Source organism: Puma concolor, chromosome C1, assembly GCF_028749965.1.
Source record: "Puma concolor isolate L17-30 chromosome C1, mPumCon1.1.hap2, whole genome shotgun sequence".
In the NCBI taxonomy this organism is placed as follows: domain Eukaryota; kingdom Metazoa; phylum Chordata; class Mammalia; order Carnivora; family Felidae; genus Puma; species Puma concolor.
In genome coordinates this window covers 117,576,414-117,595,086 of record NC_141674.1, presented here as the reverse complement: position 1 = coordinate 117,595,086, position 18,673 = coordinate 117,576,414, and the positions used below count along the sequence as shown (strand labels likewise).

At 45.1% G+C, this 18,673-nt stretch overlaps 2 protein-coding genes and 1 non-coding gene across 36 annotated transcripts in view; 2 read left to right on the top strand and 1 right to left on the bottom strand.

Annotated features, from left to right (window-relative positions):
- The window catches only part of CLASP1 (cytoplasmic linker associated protein 1), a 275,809-nt gene that overhangs the window by 174,330 nt on the left and 82,806 nt on the right, over positions 1-18,673 (bottom strand). For all 34 annotated transcript variants that reach the window (XM_086718350.1, XM_086718353.1, XM_086718377.1 and 31 more), the window contains exons 3-6: positions 6,347-6,425; positions 4,457-4,560; positions 3,501-3,592; positions 1,035-1,110 (exon numbers count right to left, since the gene is read on the bottom strand). In XM_086718350.1, the coding sequence (XP_086574476.1) occupies positions 1,035-1,110; positions 3,501-3,592; positions 4,457-4,560; positions 6,347-6,425 (351 nt within the window). The remainder of the gene's footprint in view (positions 1-1,034; positions 1,111-3,500; positions 3,593-4,456; positions 4,561-6,346; positions 6,426-18,673) is intronic.
- Positions 1,516-18,229, top strand: LOC147578403 (uncharacterized). The gene is made up of 3 exons (XM_086718385.1): positions 1,516-1,665; positions 1,865-1,918; positions 17,975-18,229. The coding sequence occupies exons 1-3, from the start codon at positions 1,538-1,540 to the stop codon at positions 18,144-18,146; spliced, it is 354 nt and encodes a 117-aa protein (XP_086574511.1). The 5' UTR covers positions 1,516-1,537; the 3' UTR covers positions 18,147-18,229.
- Positions 6,976-7,101, top strand: LOC112849170 (U4atac minor spliceosomal RNA). The gene has a single exon (XR_003222596.1). It is a non-coding gene; the product is annotated as a U4atac minor spliceosomal RNA (small nuclear RNA).

Genomic DNA, 18,673 nt, shown 5'->3' with positions numbered 1-18,673 from the left:
ATTAAAAAAAAAAAAAAATCCAAAAATCCCACTTCCAGTGTCATACACTTTCAGTGAAGCTGGACAAAGGAGGGAGTGGCAAGAGGAAAGCAGGTGGGGGCAGGGGGAGCGGTCAGCACACATGCCCAGAGGAGGGGCCGGGCACCTGAACGGAAGCAGCGCTGCGTGGCGGAGTGAAGGCCTGGAGGTGAGAAAAGGCAAAGCCAGAAGAGTGGGAAGGGGCTGGAGCAGGGGTGGGGTGGGAGGTGGAGGACAAGCTGGCACGACCTCCCTGGGGGGCACGTCAGCGATCACCAGTCACAGCCTAAAACGAGAGGCCTGCTTACCACGTGTATTTCTTTGGTGAACTACTGTTGCAATTTTCGGCCCCTTTATCTATTGAGGTGTTTTTCTGATGAGCCCGTACGAGCGAACTAATGTAACACAAAGGACTCTCGCTGCCTGGTGACTGCCCAGATTGCTGGCTCTTCTCCCTCCCTTACACAAACGAGGTGGTGCTCTGGTGTTTGGTTTTTGAATTTATGGAAGATTTACATAAAACACCATCCAGAGTTTGTCTGGGGTCAAGGAATTTGCAGCTACATATACCAAAGGGGTCACCACCCACACAAAATACAGGGAAGTTTCCATCCCCTCAGAACACACTGCTCAGGCCCTTTCCATCTAGTCCCCCTACCCCCAAGAGTCAATCCCTATCTGACTTCAATCAGCACTGATCGCTCTCCCCCGAGCTCACCCCCTCTTGGCTGGAGAGGGAGTGACTCCGGCAACCTTATCTTGGAGGCCGGCACAGAGGACGTCACTTCACAGGTAGTGAGGCCTCAGCCACACACAGAACAGGGCAGAGGGGCCACCACGTTCACCAGTGATACCTTATTAATGCTAACGGGCTCTAATGCTAGTATCTGGAACGATAATCAGAGCATTACAAACAGGAATGAAGTCCCACCCACCTACCAGGTATACACAGGACACCGAAATGCATCCTGATGGTCTGTAAGCAGTATACTTCTTCCTCACCAAAATATACTCACCTGGCTGTTGGGGTCTCCAAGTAAGTTACATATATGTGGCACAATCTTGCTTAGTGTTAAAGTGTGTGCTCCAGAGCTGAAAACAAAAGGAGTGTTTTACTGCTGGTGAGAACAAAGGGAAGAAACGCTCCCCCCTCCCTCTCCCTCCCCAGGGCCCTATCGCCCCCTCACACCTAGGCTCTCCCTCCTTCCCATCTTCCAATCTTCCACCCACCTGGTTCCAAAATTGGGGCGCACCACAAAGCCCTCCTCTGCACAGAGTTCAAAGCCGTCCGTGCTGCTCGCTGACGCGCCTTCTCCCTGGCACTCAGGGCTCTCCCCGATCTGGCTGCCAGCCTTTCCCACAGCTCTGCCTGCCTCCCACACGGCTGCCCTGCGATATTATCCTATCACGCACTTCCTATTCTGCCCAACTCCGTGTTCTCAACGAAACCGCAAGTCCCTAGAGGGTCCTCATTTAACTCTCCACCTGCCCAGGCTGACGTTCGGTTAATGACCGCTGGATGGAAAGACACAGTGGCCGCGGAGGGTTCCAGCTGAACACCGCCCAGCTGGGCAGCACCGAAGTCCCTGACCGCTTTCCACCGTCACAGACACGGCCCCAAATAGCCCTTGCGAATACAACTCTCTGGTAAGCTCATGTCTTCCTTAGGGCACATTCTCAGAAGTGAAACTACTGTGATCCAAACCAAGAAACGCTTTTTTTAAAAGCTCCAGACACGTTTGGGCAAACTTAACGGCACTGAAAAGGCTAATGAGAAGGGGAAAATTTCACGAGGTGACATAGATGGCATCCCAGTTTTGTTTTTGAAAATAATATAACTTTACAGGCTGGACTACAACGCGCCACGAGGTGACAGTGATTGCACGAAGGTGGCAGAAAGGTATGTAATCATTATTTTCTTCCTGATGCACGTTTTCGGACATATACAGTGTCACTTTTATAATCAGAAGGAGTGACATGTAACTTTTCTGTTTTAAAAATCTTTGCCTCTCCTACAAATAAGCACATGAAAAAATATTCCATGTCGCTCGTCGTTAGGAAAGTACAAACTAAGACTACAATGAGATATCACCATACACCTAAGAACATGGGTCAGATAAAAAACAATGAGAACATTCACAGCTAACAGAGATACGAAGAAACTAAATCGTTCATACACTGGCTGGTGGGGATGTAAAATGGTACAGACGACTCTGGAAAACAGTTTGGCAGTTCCTTTTAAAACTAAAAAAAGTCTGGCAGCTTCTTTAAAATTAAACCTACCAAACGACCCAGCAATGGCCCTCTTGGACACCGATCCAAGAGAAAGGAAAGCTTATATTGATGGCGGGACGTGTACATACACGCTCACAGCACCTGTATTTGTACTAGCCAGAAAGCAGAAACTATTCAAATAGCCTTCAACAGGTGAATGGTGACACGAGTGGCTAAGACTGTACCGTGGAATTCTGCTGGGCGATGAAAAGAAAGGAACTGCTGTGTAGGCGATACCCCATACGCAACCTCAAAGGAATTATGTTCAGTGGAAGAAGTCAATCTCATAGGGTTACATTCTCATTCTGTATGATTCCATTTGTATAACACTCTTGAAGCGACACAATCACAGAGATGGCGAACAGATTAGTGGTTGCCGGGGGTGGCTAGCGTGAGGGAGCCTGGGGTGCTGTGCAGGTCTGTACCTTGCTGGAGGGCTGGCTCCCCAGAGCTACACACGTGACAGAAATGGACAGGTCGGCACCCACCACGCCTGTGTGTAACCAGAGGAATCTGTAGGAGCCCTGTGCACTGCATCGATTGGTTTCCAGGTGCTGGCACTGTGTTATACAAGATGTAAGATGTTAACACTGAGGGACTATGGGGATGTTTCTCTGCAACCTCCTGAAACCTATAGTTACCTCAAAACACAAAGTTAAAAATAAAAATCCTGGGGCACCTGGGGCGCCTGGGTGGCTCAGTTGGTTAAGCGTCCGACTCGATTTCAGCTCAGGTCATGATCTTGTGGTCTCACGACCACATGGTTCAAACTCCATGCCGATGGTGCAGAGCCCGCGTGGGATTCTCTCTCTCCCTCTCTACCCCCTCCTCCCTCTCTCTCTCTCTTCTCTCCTTCTCTCACTCCACCCCTCCTCCTCTCTCTCTCTCTAAAAATAAATAAATAGGGGCGCCTGGGTGGCGCAGTCGGTTAAGCGTCCGACTTCAGCCAGGTCACGATCTCGCGGTCCGTGAGTTCGAGCCCCGCGTCGGGCTCTGGGCTGATGGCTCAGAGCCTGGAGCCTGTTTCCGATTCTGTGTCTCCCTCTCTCTCTGCCCCTCCCCCGTTCATGCTCTGTCTCTCTCTGTCCCAAAAAATAAATAAATGTTGAAAAAAAAAAAATTAAAAATAAATAAGTAAACTTAAAAAAAAATAAAACGAAAATAAACATGCTTGGCCAGGGAAACCCTTAGGCCCCACCCAGACTTACGCATTGAGTGTGGCAACAAGGCAGAGGCACGTGCCTTCCCGAGTCCGGAAATTCTTGTGCTTGAAGCCTCCCAGCATCCGGTCCCACACATACTGTAGGCGACAAAGGACAGGAGAGGAGAGGAGAGGAGGAGCCTTCATTTAATACAGGGCCAACAGGAGAGGGACCTCTCAGCAGGTGCCAAGTCAGCCCAGCCTCGAGTCACCCATTTCGTCCTCTCCAGAGCACACTGGAAAAGAGTGACTTATATTCGTATATCAACACACAGCTTTTCCAAACACATGCCTTTATATAACTGCATGTGATTATCCCAAAAGCTCTGAAAGAAAGGTGTAACCAGCCCCCGTTTCGTGGGTGAGGAAATGAAAGCCGAGAGAGGTTTGGGTGGCATGCAAAAGATCACATGCTCCTACCGCTCTCCCGGTCCACAACAGCGGTCCCCGCTGTATCCGCAAGCCACACATCCGCTCACCTCGTAACACATTCTGGGTTCTACGCTCCCTGGATGGCTTTTCCTGATCCCTCCACCACCCCGCCCCACCCCACCCCCTGAACATGACACAATGGAAACCTGGAAGGCAGGGCTGTGTCTCTCTGTCCACCTGTCCCCGCAGCCCCAGCTCACTAGCAGATTGGAATGAGGGCTCCAGCCAGGGCTCCTGACCCTCCAGACACCACAACCGCCTCTTTTCAGAGAAACCGAGTCAGTTACACACACGAGCTCAAGAATCTAATGGATTCAACCAAGCACTCGATACTCATGTTAAGTCCACTAATTTATTCAAAGTATACCCTTTGCTACGTATTACTTATTTAACCATCCTGTATGGGGGCGTGGGGGTGCAGCTTAAATGCTACGGAATTTTTCACGTGAAACACGACAGCTTTGAAAGAAATTCTTTTTATATGGAGTCACCAGGGATGCTGAGTGAGGCAGACGCACCTCCCCGCCCTACCTGGGGATTAGCAGCTTGATCCATGATCTTCAGCAGCAGAGTCTGGTCTTGCTCTCGCACAGAGTCTTTAGCATCTCCCAGTCTGTCTATTAAACTTGGCAACACTGAAAATCAAAATGCAAATTCATCAAATGAAAGCCTGTGGGGGCGGGGGGGGGGGGGGGAGTGGGGGAGGTCAGGTCCTGCAGTCACCAACTGGGTATTTCAATCCCCAGGAAGACAAAATCCTGGCCTAAATGATGTGCGCCAATCTAAACCCACGGATCCGCGCGGTTCTACTTTCCTCACTAAAATCCACAGGAGCTGGTCTGAGAATCCGGAAGTGCTTTGCTCGGACATCCTATACCAGTCTTCTTCCTTAGCCCACCCTCCTCCAGCTAGCTATCAACACATTTTTAAGCTGGCAAAAAATTAAAATGGATGTCAGTGGCAGATCCTGGCAGGAAAGAGTCAACACAAATGGAAATCTAGGTAAAGGAGGGGGTCCGGCATATTCACCGGAGGTAAGAGGAGCGGGCACTCAAGACTCCATCCTTCTTTCATCTACACTTGTGAATTCTACATAATGTACATGCACGTGCTCTAGAGAGAGTCAAGGTCCCCACCCATCCTCCACACACCCAGGTGTGGGCCACCAGCTAGCACTCCAAGAGCATTCACCTAACAAATCGGCTTACTTTGCTTCTCCCATAAACTTTTCTTTTATGAGAGCTATCCCTGAATAATTAATTTAGGAGGAAAATATAATGCTATAAAATAGGAAATGTCTAAAAGTAAGGGAGGTTTTGGGGTGCCTGGGTGGGTCAGTCAGTTAAGCGTCTGACTTTGGCTCAGGTCATGATTTCACAGTTTAAGCCTCGTCGGGCTCTGTGCCGACAGTTCAGAACGTGGAGCCTGCTTTGGATTCTATGTCTCCTTCTCTCTCTGCCCCTCCTCTGCTCGAGCTCTGTTTCTCTCTCTCTCAAAAATAAACATTAAAAAAAAAAGTTTTTTAAAAACAAACAAACAAACAAATAAATAAATAAATAAATAAAAGGGAGGTTTTTATTTACAGATGGACAGTTAGTGCCAGAGTGGGAAAGAGTTCTTGACCTTGTCTGAAAGAGCATGCTGACCAGGAAGTTAGCAAAAAAAATAGTAATAATAATAATAACAAATACACATGCAGCAACTGAAAGGGAGAAGTTCTATAAGGAAATGTGTGTACAAACAGAGCTGCTTGGTGCTTATACTACCATGAAATCCCAGAGGTCAGGAACTGAGAAATGACTGTGTCATCTCTAAAACGAAACCTGTGCTTATTTTTTATTTCATTTTTCTGACATACTGTTTTCCCTCCAAAATACAAAGTGGTCATTTAACATGCACTTGTAACATTTACGATCAAAGGGAACACACTAACACCAACGATAATGACCTGGAAAGAATATAACCGTATTAGATTTGCAGGCCTTCTCCAAGTGAGAAAACACAATGCCCCTCAAAAGGGGCAAATATGATTTGGCTGGCACTAAAATGTGACGGCTAATCTGTAGAAGAAAGAACAGGCAGTGACACTGTGTATGAAAACACGAACACAGAAAGAAGCCGGCGGAAAGGTATGGTAAAACCAGAAACAGTGAACATGCCAGCAGGTGCGGTGAGGCCAGCGGTTGTGGGGTGAGTTCAGGAGGGGAGAGGGAGCAGTGGTGCCGAGCCAGCAGGGGGAGACTGAAGGAGAGACGAGGGTTGGTTGGCTGGGAGGGGGTTTGGCTAGGACAGCGAGAGGTGGGGGGCTCCAGCTCTAAGGGTTGGATATAGCTAAGTGGAGGCGCTGGGGAGACGGAGGGAAGGCTGGGGGCTGGACGGTGGAGAATGTGGGGGCCCGCTCCACACCTACCCACAGCTCACCTGTGCCAATCTGCGCCTTGAACCGATCCTGCAGCCGGGTGACCAGCGCAGACAGGATGTCCATGCCGAGAAGAACCACCTGCAAGGGAAAACAGCGGGAACCCGTTAGCTGACGGCCTCGGGGCCTGAGCTCGCGCCCACCAGCTGCCGGGATGCCCCCCCATTCCTGGCTCAAACGCCGTCCGTGAGCCCGGAGAGTGCATGTGGACGGAAGAATAAACTGGTTATCAAGAGGGCTGCTCTGGTACGCAAAGAGCTGTTCACAGCTTAAATAGAAAACAACCGGTCACTTGAAAGGAAATAAAAAGCCACGGCGGGTCCGTATGCAGAACGCGAGCGGACCAGCGTGTAAACCGGCGCCGGTGCCCCGCCCCCCACAGCCCCGCCCCGACGAGGAATACGTATGCAAATTACCCGCATCTGGCGCGTGGCCTTCTGGGTAAAACTAAGCGGCCACGTCGCGACCTTCAGAAGCCTCAGGAAACAAGGAGTTGGTGGTTTCCTTCGGAAGCTGTGTTCAGTATAAAGGGACACTAGCTACCAGACTGCAAGGCCAGTTGAGAATTAGTCACCCCAACCCAACCCGGTATTGGCGCTTCCTGCTAGCAGCGCACGCACAACCTTTGCTAACCATCCTTTTCTTGGGGTTGCGCTACTGTCCAATGAGCGTGTAGTGAGGGCAGTACTGCTAACGCCTGCACAACACACCCGCATCAACTAAAGCTCTGCTTTACCTTGGTGCAATTTTTGGAAAAATGAAAAACCTCTTTTCCACGACTTTTGAGTTCAAATAACAGCCAAACTGAACATACGCCGCTGATTGTGACACCCCTCCCAACCTATAAGCGGCGCTCGCTCCCTGCCACTTCAGTTTCCTTAGTTTCTTTACACTTTCTTAACAGCATTCACAGCAAATTCAATATAACTGCACCAAAGCTCACTTCGCAGACCTATCGGTATATACAGACCATAAATGCTCCCCCAAAACGCAAGCTTAATTCACGAAATCCGCTTCTGTGCTTCAATACACGATCAGAAATAAATCTCCCTGCTCAGTAGGAAGCAGTCTTGCCTTGTTGCAAGAGCTTTAAAAACAAACCAGGGGCACCTAGGGGGTTCAGTCGGCTAAGCGCCCGACTTCAGGCCATGATCTTGCTGTTTGAGTTCAAGCACCATGTCGGACTCCGTGTTGACAGGCTGGAGCCTGCCTTGGATTTTGTGTGTGTGTGTGTGTGTGTGTCCCTCCTCCACTCACACGTTCTCTCTCAAAAATAAACATTAAAAAAAGTCTATCTTATGGTTTGCCTCTTAAAAAAAAACAAACAAAAAAACGAAGTCCAGTATCTTACAGACCACGTAAGACTGAGGCAAAGATAATAATCCTAACATCAGGCAATATAATTATGATTCCGAATTCTCATCTGTCTGCCCCTGCCCGCAGGAGCTTGAAGAAGCAAAGACCGCAGGCTTTTCTCTTCAGCTTGGAATTCACTGCTTCAAACTGCCCATTAATCAGGACACAAACATGTCTACTACATGCCCTATGAAAGGGGCTGGCACCTTGGAGATATTAAAGGAAGTAATTCTAAAATTCTTTTACAAAGAACAGGTTTTTTTTTTCTTTTTTAAATACGTCATGGTATAATACATTTTAAAATGGTGGCTTAACTCGAGGGGCTAAAGAGGATTAGGTATTACACTCTGACTTCCTTCCAAAGAGTACAGTATTAAAGCAGAGGGGAATAACTTTACAGTGGAGAAACCTGACAAACATCACCTCAACCAGGTGATCAGGGTCAGTAACAACAGTCACAAATCATGTTCACATATCTATGCTTGTGATGGTGTGATTAAAATGACACTTTACATCCTCAAAATCCATAAGCCCATTTAATCATGAGGAAAACATCAAATTCCCATAGAGGGACATCTTACAAGATGCCTGACCAGTACTGATAAAGTCATCAAAAACATGGAAGTCCAAGAAACTGTCCTAACCTAGAGGAGGAGTCTGGGGACACATGACAACTAACTGTAGTGTGTACCCTGGGTGGGATCCAGGAACAGATAAAGGACAGTGGGGGGGGGGGGGGGGGAGTGAGGAACTCTGAATAAACTTTGGACTTGAGTTAATAAGAATGCATCAATATTGCTTTATTAATCGTAACAACAATACCGTACTAATGTTAATATTAACGGAGAGTCTGAGTGGGGGGTACACTGGAAATCTCTGCACCATCCTGTAATTTTCCTGTAAATCCAAAACTGTGCCAAACATTAATGCTTGTATTTTAAAAAGAGCAGCCCATTAATTAAATGGAATTGGCTTTTCCCTGATGAATCCTAAGCATGAGTATGGTTGCATAACTTGTTGGAGGTGGGAGCATTATTCATTACAGAAATACTAAATGTTGCCGCCTTCGAGTTCTCACCACATCCCTTCATCACTCATTCAACACTAAAGTATAATAATCCTTATTCAAAGGCTTCAAAATTCTGTCAGATATCACAGCACTTATCATCAGTTAAGCTACCTGTAGAATTGGAGGGAGCACAGACTTCAATCCTTTCCAAGATGGAGGTTTAACTTGGTAGGTTGGACCAGATCACGCCTAGCTAAACCCTACAGAGTAAATTTCAAAAAGTCTAGCCCAGATGGACTGGGAAGTCCAGAGATTCCCCCAAGAAGCCTGGCTTGGCAGCTAAGACCCAGGGAAATAGGACAGGAGAGGACAGAACAGAATCAACAACAAAACTTGGGAAGGAAGCGGGGTGGGGGGGGGAGAGGGGGGTTCATATATAGTTGTCTAGTTCACCCTGAGTCACAGCCCCAGTGGGCAAGAAAGGGAATCGTCACCCACAAACATTTATCTTCGCAGCTCAGGCCTTGCTCCTATGTTTCCATTTCCCTACTGAAGAAGGGGATACATGAATAAAGCCACTGCCTGGAAGACCACAATTATTAGCCGTGAAGCCTCTCTGTACCTCAGTTTCCTACCTGTAAAATGGGGACAACAGTAACAGCTCCCTCACAGGTCGCTTTGTGTACGTCAAGTGCTTGAAATAGTGCTTGGTGCATGGTCAGGGCTGGACCAAACACACATGCTGGGTGTTATAGCCAGCTCACCGTCACTGCCATCACCATGGGCAACAGACACTGACCAGTGGTCCAGCAGAGGTTTGTGATTCCCGACAGCAAGGGACCCAGACAGCAAAGAAGGCTTCCCAGAAAGAGTCACGCGGTGTGCAGCTAAGTTTTGAAAAACCAGCCTTGCACCAAAGGAAGCAGGCCGAGGGAAGCGTGCATGCAGACAGACGGCTGCCACGATGGGGACAGCTTAAGCACACGACAGGGCTGAGAAGTCGCAGGGGAGGCAGCTCCTCAAGGGCTTCAGACACGTCTTGAAGACGATGGGACAGCCCCTGAATAGCTATAACGGCAAAGAAGAGGTGACAGGGGGCTGGAACAGGGGGCACAGTGACCAGCATGAGGAAGGCAGCCTGGGAGAGAGAGGGCAGAGGTAAGGAGGAGGTCAGGCTCACACCCAGGACTTAATGCCTTGGTGTTCACTAAGCCAGTGATTCGGCATTACCTTTGAGCACCTCCTTTAATATTCTATTCAATTTTCTGAGTTTATGCTTGTTTTCACAACTAAACTCTTTGCATGTAAGGAATATTATGCCTTGTTATTCTTTTCAAACTTTCCATTACACACACACACACACACACACACACACACACACACATATATGGCACAGTAGTGGGTACATGGTGGGTGGTCAATCAACCCCTACTTTACCAAAAGCAAAAACAAAACACAAGCTACCTGACTAACTTAGTAATGAATTCGTTGCACAGATGAGAACAGAGGAGTTCTCAAGGTCCAACACAATTCCTTTATCCTACTACAACTTTAAAAACATGCTTTTAGGGGCGCCTGGGTGGCTCAGTCGGTTAAGCGTCCGACTTCGGCTTGGGTCATGATCTCACAGTTCGTGGGTTCAAGCCCCGCATCGGGCTCTGTGCTGACAGCTCAGAGCCCGGAGCCTGTTTCAGATTCTGTGTCTCCCTCTCTCTATGCCCCTCCCCAACTCATGTTCTGTCTCCCTCTGTCTCAAAAATAAATAAACATTAAAAAAAAAATGCTTTTAAAAGCAGGCAATAATTGCGAGGTAACTCAGACTCACCCTCATGCTGAAAACAACTAAAATTGCTAGCTAAATTATAAAAGAACATCTGGTTGGAAACATCAAAGAACTAAGAAGGCAAAGAGTAGTTACCAGGTCATGAAACATAAATAAAGTAAAATCCAGAGGGAGGAGCCTGCAGCAAATGCCCCACTTCTGCCCTCGGGCCATTTAGACACTGGGAAGGGACAACCAAAACACTGAGAATCACTCTCAATATCCATTTGGGTCCGGGAGAACAGACTGGATTCCAGAGCCCCCAAAGGTTGGTGGCTTGCATAGCCCCCTACAACTTGAGTTAGAAATCCAAATGGCTAGACCTCAGAAGAGTGAACTGAAAGTAAAACAGCCTAAACAACCACAGATTAGCTTCTAAGAATCTGGGTGGCCCCAAAAAATAGCAATCCTTGACATCAGATGGAAATGATCTTGGCTTAGTGGTGCCCTAAAGCCCTAGGCAGATGAAAACACAAAGCATTTCTGGATGGAGAGAACATCATCCAATCTAGTCTTCGATTTACTTCTTTTTTTAATGTTTATTTATTTTAGGGAGAGAAAATGTAAGCTGGGGAGGGGCAGAGAGAAAGGAAGACAGAGAATCCCAAGCACGCTCCACACTATCAGCACAGAGCCTGACTCAGGGCTCGAACTCACGAACTGTGAGATCACGATGTGAGGCAAGATCAAGAGTCAAACGCTTAACCAATTGAGCCACTGAGGCACCCCCTCATTTTACTTCCTTAAACAATTTGCAAATACAATGTCCAAAATACAACCAAAGATAACCAGGCACACATGATACCTAGAAATGAAAACTGACAGAAACACAGACAACTGAACTATGTGCATGAAAATAATTAGATATTAAAATAATAATTCTGGGGCACCTGGCTGGCTCGGTCAGTAGAGCATGTGATTCTTGATCTCAGAGTCATGAGTTCAAGCCCCATGTTGGATATAAAGCTTACTTATAATAATAATGATAATAATAATAATAATAGTAATTCTTACTATACGTAAGAAGATAAAACACAATTAAAATTTGGGGGAGAGAAATTACGAACTTTAAAAAGTGACATCAATTTTCAAAAGCACCAAATAATACAATATCCAAAATTCAGTATTCAATGGATGGGTTTAAAAGCACACTGGACGCTAAGTCTGCAGAAAAAAATCCACAATGAAAAGGCAAAAGGATAAAATATTCAAAAAAAATAGGTAAGAGACAAAGAATAGACAGAAAAGAACGAACATAAGTTCAAATGGAGTTCAAAAAGGACAGTCAGCAACAGCAGGTAAAAAGCAATAGCTGTGACCCATTTGGATCACTATTATAACAGAAGGGAGGAAAGGAGGAAGGGAGGAAGAGGGGTGCCTGGGTGGCTCAATCCGTTAGGCATCCAGCATCTCACGTCAGGTCATGAACTCAAGGTTGTGAGTTCAAGCCCCACACTGGGCTCTGCACTGGGAGTAAAGCCTGCTTAAAAAAAAAAAAAAAAAAAAAAAAACCGAAAACAAGCAAAAGGGGGCACCTGGGTGGCTCAGTTGGTTGGATTTCGGCTCTGGTGATGATCTCACGGTTTCTGAGTTTGAGCCCTGCATCAGGCTCTGTGCCGGCAGTGCAGAGCCTGCTTAGGATTCTCTCTCCCCTCTTCCCTTCTCTCTCTCTGCCCTCCCCTGCTCTCTCTCTCAAAATAAATAATAAACATCCTTTTTAAATGAAAACGAGGAGCGCCTGGGTGGCGCAGTCGGTTGAGCGTCCGACTTCAGCCAGGTCACGATCTCCCGGTCCGGGAGTTCGAGCCCCGTGTCGGGCTCTGGGCTGATGGCTCGGAGCCTGAAGCCTGTTTCCGATTCTGTGTCTCCCTCTCTCTCTGCCCCTCCCCTGTTCATGCTCTGTCTCTGTCTGTCCCATAAATAAATAAAAACGTTGAAAAGAAAAATAAAAATAAAAAAAATAAAAAAATAAATGAAAACGAAAATAAAGAAAGAAAATAACAAGTGCTGGTGAGGACACAGGGACATTAGAACTCTTGATACACTGCTGGTAGGAATATAAAACAATGGAAAATGATACAGTGGGTCCTCAAATAATTAAACACAAAATTACCATATGATCCAGCAACTCCACTTCTGGGTATATACTCAAAAGGAGTGAAAGCAGATTCCAAAAGATACTTGTACAACTATGTTCCTAACAGCATTATTCAAAACTGCCAAAGGTGGATAGAGCCAAATCTTGATCCAAGTGTCAAATCAAGCATATTTCATGATGAAATACTGAGGGGAAAAAAAAAAAAACAAACTGGAGGTATAAAACTCATAAAGAAGCAAAACTGCCATTATTAATGGAAACTATATAAATAGAAGATCTAGAAGATCTACAGGTATATTATAAAATTAAAAAGTTAAGCTAAGCAAGACTGAATAATCCAAAGTCAATATATAAAAGAATCAACTACATTTCCGTACCAACAAGCCAAAAAGGAATTTTTTTTAAGTTTCCATATTTAATTGCATAAAAATAAACACCTAGGAATAAAGCTAGCCAAGATAAATATCTACCCAAAAAGCTATGGAACAATTTTAAAAAATTAAAGAGCACTAAAATAAATGGAAAGATAAACTATAGGTTGGAATATTCAGTACAGTGAAATTCTCATTTTTCCTCAATTGATCTACATTCAGTAAAATTTCACTCAAAATTCCAACTGTGTATTTTTTAAGAAGTTCACAAATTGATTCCTAAATCTATGCGGAAATGTAAATGGTGAGACAAGAGGTGATAAAACTTGCTTCCACTGGATATCAAGATTTATTACAAAATGGTAATGATTAAGGCAATGTGCTATCAGGTCAAGGAGAGACAACTATATTAAAAGGACAGAATAAAGAAACAGACTCACACATATATGGGCACTTAACTTATGAGAAAGTGGGTACTACAGACCAGTGAGAACAGGGTTGTTCTTTTAAATAAATGCCCCTGAGTCAACTGAATATACGGAATAAGAAAGAAACTGACTCCTACTTCACACCATACATAAAAATGAATTCCCAGTAACAGATGTAAGTGTGGAAAGGCAAAACCATAAAGCTTTTAGAAATTGACATAAGAAAATAGCAGGGCACAATAAACACAAACCCTAAAGGAAAAGACTGATGAACTGGATCAAACTAAAATTAAGAACTTTGGCATATCAAACACTGTAAGAAAGCAAAAGGCAAGTCACACTGAAAGAAGGTATTTATAAAACAAATAAGCAACCACAGGCCTGATTCCAGAATATACAGTACATATATAGAGATCTTCTACAAACCAATCAATAGGCAACCCAGAACAAAAATGGGCAAAATAGCTGAACAGACACTTCATAAAAGACAGCAATGGTCAGAAGTATATGAAAAGTTGTTAAGCCTCCATTAATCATCAGAGAAATGGAAAGTGAAATTATAAAGAGACACTGATACATACTCCCCAGAATGGCTAAAATTAAAGACTGACATACCAAGTGTGACAAGAACATGCAAACTCTCATAAGTGCTGGTTGGAATGTAAATTGGTACAAACAACACTTCAGAAAACATCTTTGGGGGCACCTGGGTGGCTCAGTCAGTTAAGCTTCCGATTCTTGATTTTGGCTCAGGTCATGATCTCACAATCATGGTATCGAGCTCTGTGTCATCAAGCTCTGTGTCGGACTCTGCTTTGAGTGCGGAGCCTGCTTGGGCTTCTCTCTCTCCCTCTCTCTGCCCCCCCCCCCCCCACACACACATGCTCTCTCTCTCAAAATAAATAAACATTTAAAAAGAAAAGAAAACACCCTGGTATTATCTACAAAATTTGCAGCAATTCCACCACTAGGAATATGCCCAATAGAGATACCTGCACATATAGAACAGGTGAAATATACAAAATTCATCAAAGCAACACTATTTATAATAGCCTAAATCTATAAATCCATGTGTCCATCTACTGTAGAATGTATGGGTTGTGGTTTTCATACCCAAGAATAAAAATGAATGAATCACAACTATCCTCAATGGTATAGATAAATCTCGTAATAACGAGTGAAAAGGCCAGACACTAAGTAATGAAACTTTTGTATGAAGTTCAAAAACAAGCAAACATAAACTATAATTTTAAAGTGCATATTTAGGTGATAAGACAGAAAAGAGAAAAGAAAAAAGAAAAGAGAAAAGAAAAGAGGAAAAGAAAAGAGAAAAGAAAAGAAAAGAAAAGGAAAAGAAAAGGAAAAGAAAAGAAAAGAAGAAAAGAAAAGAAAAGAAAAGAAAAGAAAAGAAAAGAAAAGAAAAGAAAAGAAAAGAAAAAAGAAAAGCGATTACCATAAAATTCAGGAGAGTGGTTACTTTGGGGAACACTGGCAATGTTCTACATCTGTTCCAGAGTGGCAGTTAACAACTATTAGTTTTATCACAACTTATAAAACTGTGTCTTTGTGTTCCATGCACTTTCTACAGATAGTTTCTAATTTTTTTTAAATTTAAAAACTAAAAAAGTGGCAGTGCTCCTTCGACCCCTTGACCTGTAAGTCTGTGACTAGTCTCTGCCTCCCTTACTTTCCAAACCACCAGTAAAAAAAGCACCAAAACAGAAACCACCACAGTTTTCGTCCTAGAGCGTGACATCTGTATGAAATACTAAATTCTTTTCTCCAAAAAAGTCCGTAAGGGACAAACTAGGTAGGAAGACCACTACATTCCTTAAGCCTCAGAAGACTGGACTGGCTTCAGTAAATATAATATTTTGCACTCGTGTTGTACTTTATTGTTTTTAAGGCACTTTGGGGTGAATCTGAATAATCTCACAGTAACCTGAGATGCAGACTATACTATCCTGAATTTGCAAATGAGGAAAATAAAGACCAAAGAGTTTGCCAAAAGATTTACCCAAAGTTACGAAGTTTGAGCAGTTGACTGAACTGCAAACAAACCCAAGCCTCCTGACTTCATCAAGACCATCTTCAGATTTGTGAACAAACTCCCAGTATCCAGAACCCCATGTTTATCGTCTTTCTCATCACTCTCGAGCTAGCTTATGTATGACCTCAAGCAAGACACAGTACTTCTCTGCCAGTTATACCAGAAAACCTCTCGGGTGAGCCTTCGCTCAAACTTCCTGCTGCCCTGACAGCGCCCACAACAGGACAAAGTGCAGGGCTCTGTCACACAGATCTGGGACTCAATACCTGCTCTACCAACACTACTGGCCAGCTGGATGGCTCCGTCTCCAGGCTTCACATGCTTTATCAGTAAGATCACGACAATAATACCTTAAAGAATACACCTGAGGGTGAAGAGTCTTAAGAAAATGCCTGGAATACAGTAGGTACTCAGTAAGTGATGAGAGCACCATGTTAAAAAATAAAAAATGAAACAAGCCAACAAACAAACAAACAAACAAAAAAAAAGAAACAAGCCTAGATTACTAGGGGGAAAGAGGACCAGAAGTCTGAAGAAGAAAATAAGGTTGCCCCAAATCCCATCACTCGATAATAACCTTATTAACACTTTGATGGCTGTCCCCACAGGACATCTCTGCAGGAGCATATCTGCATGTGAATTTTACATAAACGGGGGGGGGGGGGGGGGGGTTCACTCAATATGCCACGAAGTCTTCCCAAATGAACAGACAAGGATCTATACCCTCATTTTCAGTGGCTATCTGATACCCTATTGTATCCAAGTACCATAACTACTGATCCAATCTTCCAAACCGATGCTGGCACTCAGGGTTGGTTAGAATTTTTCATTACTTCAAACAATACTGTGATGGGTGCCCAATTCCACACATGTACGGCTATCTCCTTAGGACAAATTCTGAAAAGGACAAACTGCTGGGTCAAAGAGAACACACACTGTATACTAGATGAGCTCTATTTTTAACATAATGCACTTGGTGCCCTGTGGGGCTACAGGCTGCTGACTTCTACAAATTTGTTGGTTATTTTAAAAGACTCCACGTTGCAACCTTATTAAGTAAGGAAGAAGTTCATTAGCACTCTACGCTGTACTCACTTTTAATCCCAAGAATAACAGCACAACACAAATACCAAAAAAGAGTGCGATAAAGTCAGTGACTTTTGTGTACGGACATATAGAATGGGAGAATTATTCACCCAAACTGGCTGTCCTTCAAAGTAGTCACCAAGGGAGTCCCTGCGACACTCATCCCAAGGATAATGTCACTGGGTATTCCTCTGGAAGGACTTCCGGTCTGTTAAAGGATGGAAGTCTGTTAAAACATCAATAATCCAGAGATTAATGGGACTAACCAAGTTCTCGGCGTGTTACCTGTCGTTGCCCATATACAAGGATTTTACTGTTAGAAAGGAACTTCGAGCCATCACATCACCCAACCACTTGGTTCTACACATGGGCCGCAATAGGTCAGATGAGGCTAGGAGGCAAGGTCTGAATACAGACAGAGGCAGTTGGTAACCGCTACAGATCTACAACTTTCAGGGGTCACAGAAACGTTCTGTGTCTGTGCGATCGATCAGCAGCCGCTAGCCACACGTGCCTAGAGAGCAACTGAAATAGGAGTGTGAATGAGAAACAGAACTTTAAATTTTACTTAGAACATGAAGTTACGCGGGGCGCCTGGGTGGCTCAGTTGGTTAAGCGTCCGACTTTGGCTCGGGTCATGATCTCACGGTCCATGAGTTCGAGCCCCGCATTGGGCTCTGTGCTGACAGCTCAGAGCCTGGAGCCTGCTTCGGATTCTGTGTCTCCCTCTCTCTCTGCCCCTCCCCTGCTTGTGCTCTGTCTCTGTCTCAAAAATAAATAAAAACATTTAAAAAAAATTAAACAAACATGAAGTTATTTAATTTTAAATAAGCCACAGGAGGCTCACGGCTATGCTGTTGGCATGCACAGCTCTACACCAGTGGTTGCAAACACAAGAGGTAAAAACCCAGGCCAGCGTGTAGAGGGGCAAGGGACCACCTCTTAAGCTCTGCTCACTTGACACCATGTAAGAAGGTCCCTGTGGTCAGATCTCCAGATTCAAAAGCTTTTTTCTTTTTTAATGTTTATTTATTTATCTTGAGAAAGAGAGAGAGAGAGCAAGGGGAAAGGGCCAAGAGAGAGGGAGAGAGAGAATCCCAAGGAGGCTTAGAGGCCGACTCAGAGCCCCACGAACCGTGAGATCATGACCTGGGCTGAAATCAAGAGTCGGACACTCAACCGACTAAGCCACCCAGGCGGCCCCCTTTCACAGTTTTTTTAAAGCTTTTTTTAAACATTTATTTATTTATTTTGTGAGAGAGAGAGAGCGCACGTGCACACACCACATCTCCAGATGTTAAACACTTGCAACTTACTGAATGAATCTTAAGGGCCTGAGGAGCCCAAAGAAAACACGTTGTGGCTCAAATCCAGCCAAAGATCCCTAAATCTGCCACTTCTCTCTTCCAGATACAACTCATCAATGGGAGACAGGCACCAGAACATTCACGGTTGTCTGCGGGACGAAACCAAGACCCCAGTTTCCCTCCGGGGCCACGCAGCCCCAGCGAGCCAGCAAGGCTTACAGCTGTGGCCCCTGCCCCCGACTCTCCCGTGGGTCTCCCCAGCTGGCCCAGTCTAGGAGGCCTTCCAGCCTCCAAGTCCACCCAGGCCAAGACCTGAACGTGCAACTCTCCAAAATGAGCACTAAACACCCAAAGCAGGCCAGTTCCTTATGCCCTTTCTCATTCCCACCCACTTCCCCAGAGGTAGCGGGGTGGGGGAGGGGAGAGGCACAGGGCCAATCAACTGCTACCTTGCATATATCCTCCTCTTTATAATATTACTTAATCCTTACAACGACACCTTGCGCCAAGTACCACATCTATAAATACCCCTACTTTACAGATAAGGAAGCAAGCAACTGGGCAGAGTCACTCAGCTATTAAGTGGCTCAAATAATATCCATTAATCAATCAGCCTTACAAAAGGGGCAAACCAAGAACACCAAGACTGTAATAACAAAGTTGGTTACTCTTGTGTGCTTATCACAGAGAACCATCTGCCCACTGGCTGCCCTTCTGGTAAAAAGTGGACATTATTCCTCACAGCCAAAAAGTGGTAAGAATCCAAACAGCCATCAACTGGTAAACAGATCAACAAAAAATG

Excerpts from the sequence above, each read along its gene's own strand:
- LOC147578403 (XM_086718385.1), top strand. The coding sequence starts at position 1,538 with ATGGAAAGACACAGTGGCCGCGGAGGGTTCCAGCTGAACACCGCCCAG. Across the intron at positions 1,666-1,864 it reads CTTGCGAATACAACTCTCTG|GCTGGACTACAACGCGCCAC; the intron begins GTAAGCTCATGT and ends ATAACTTTACAG. Across the intron at positions 1,919-17,974 it reads TGCACGAAGGTGGCAGAAAG|ATACAACTCATCAATGGGAG; the intron begins GTATGTAATCAT and ends TCTCTCTTCCAG.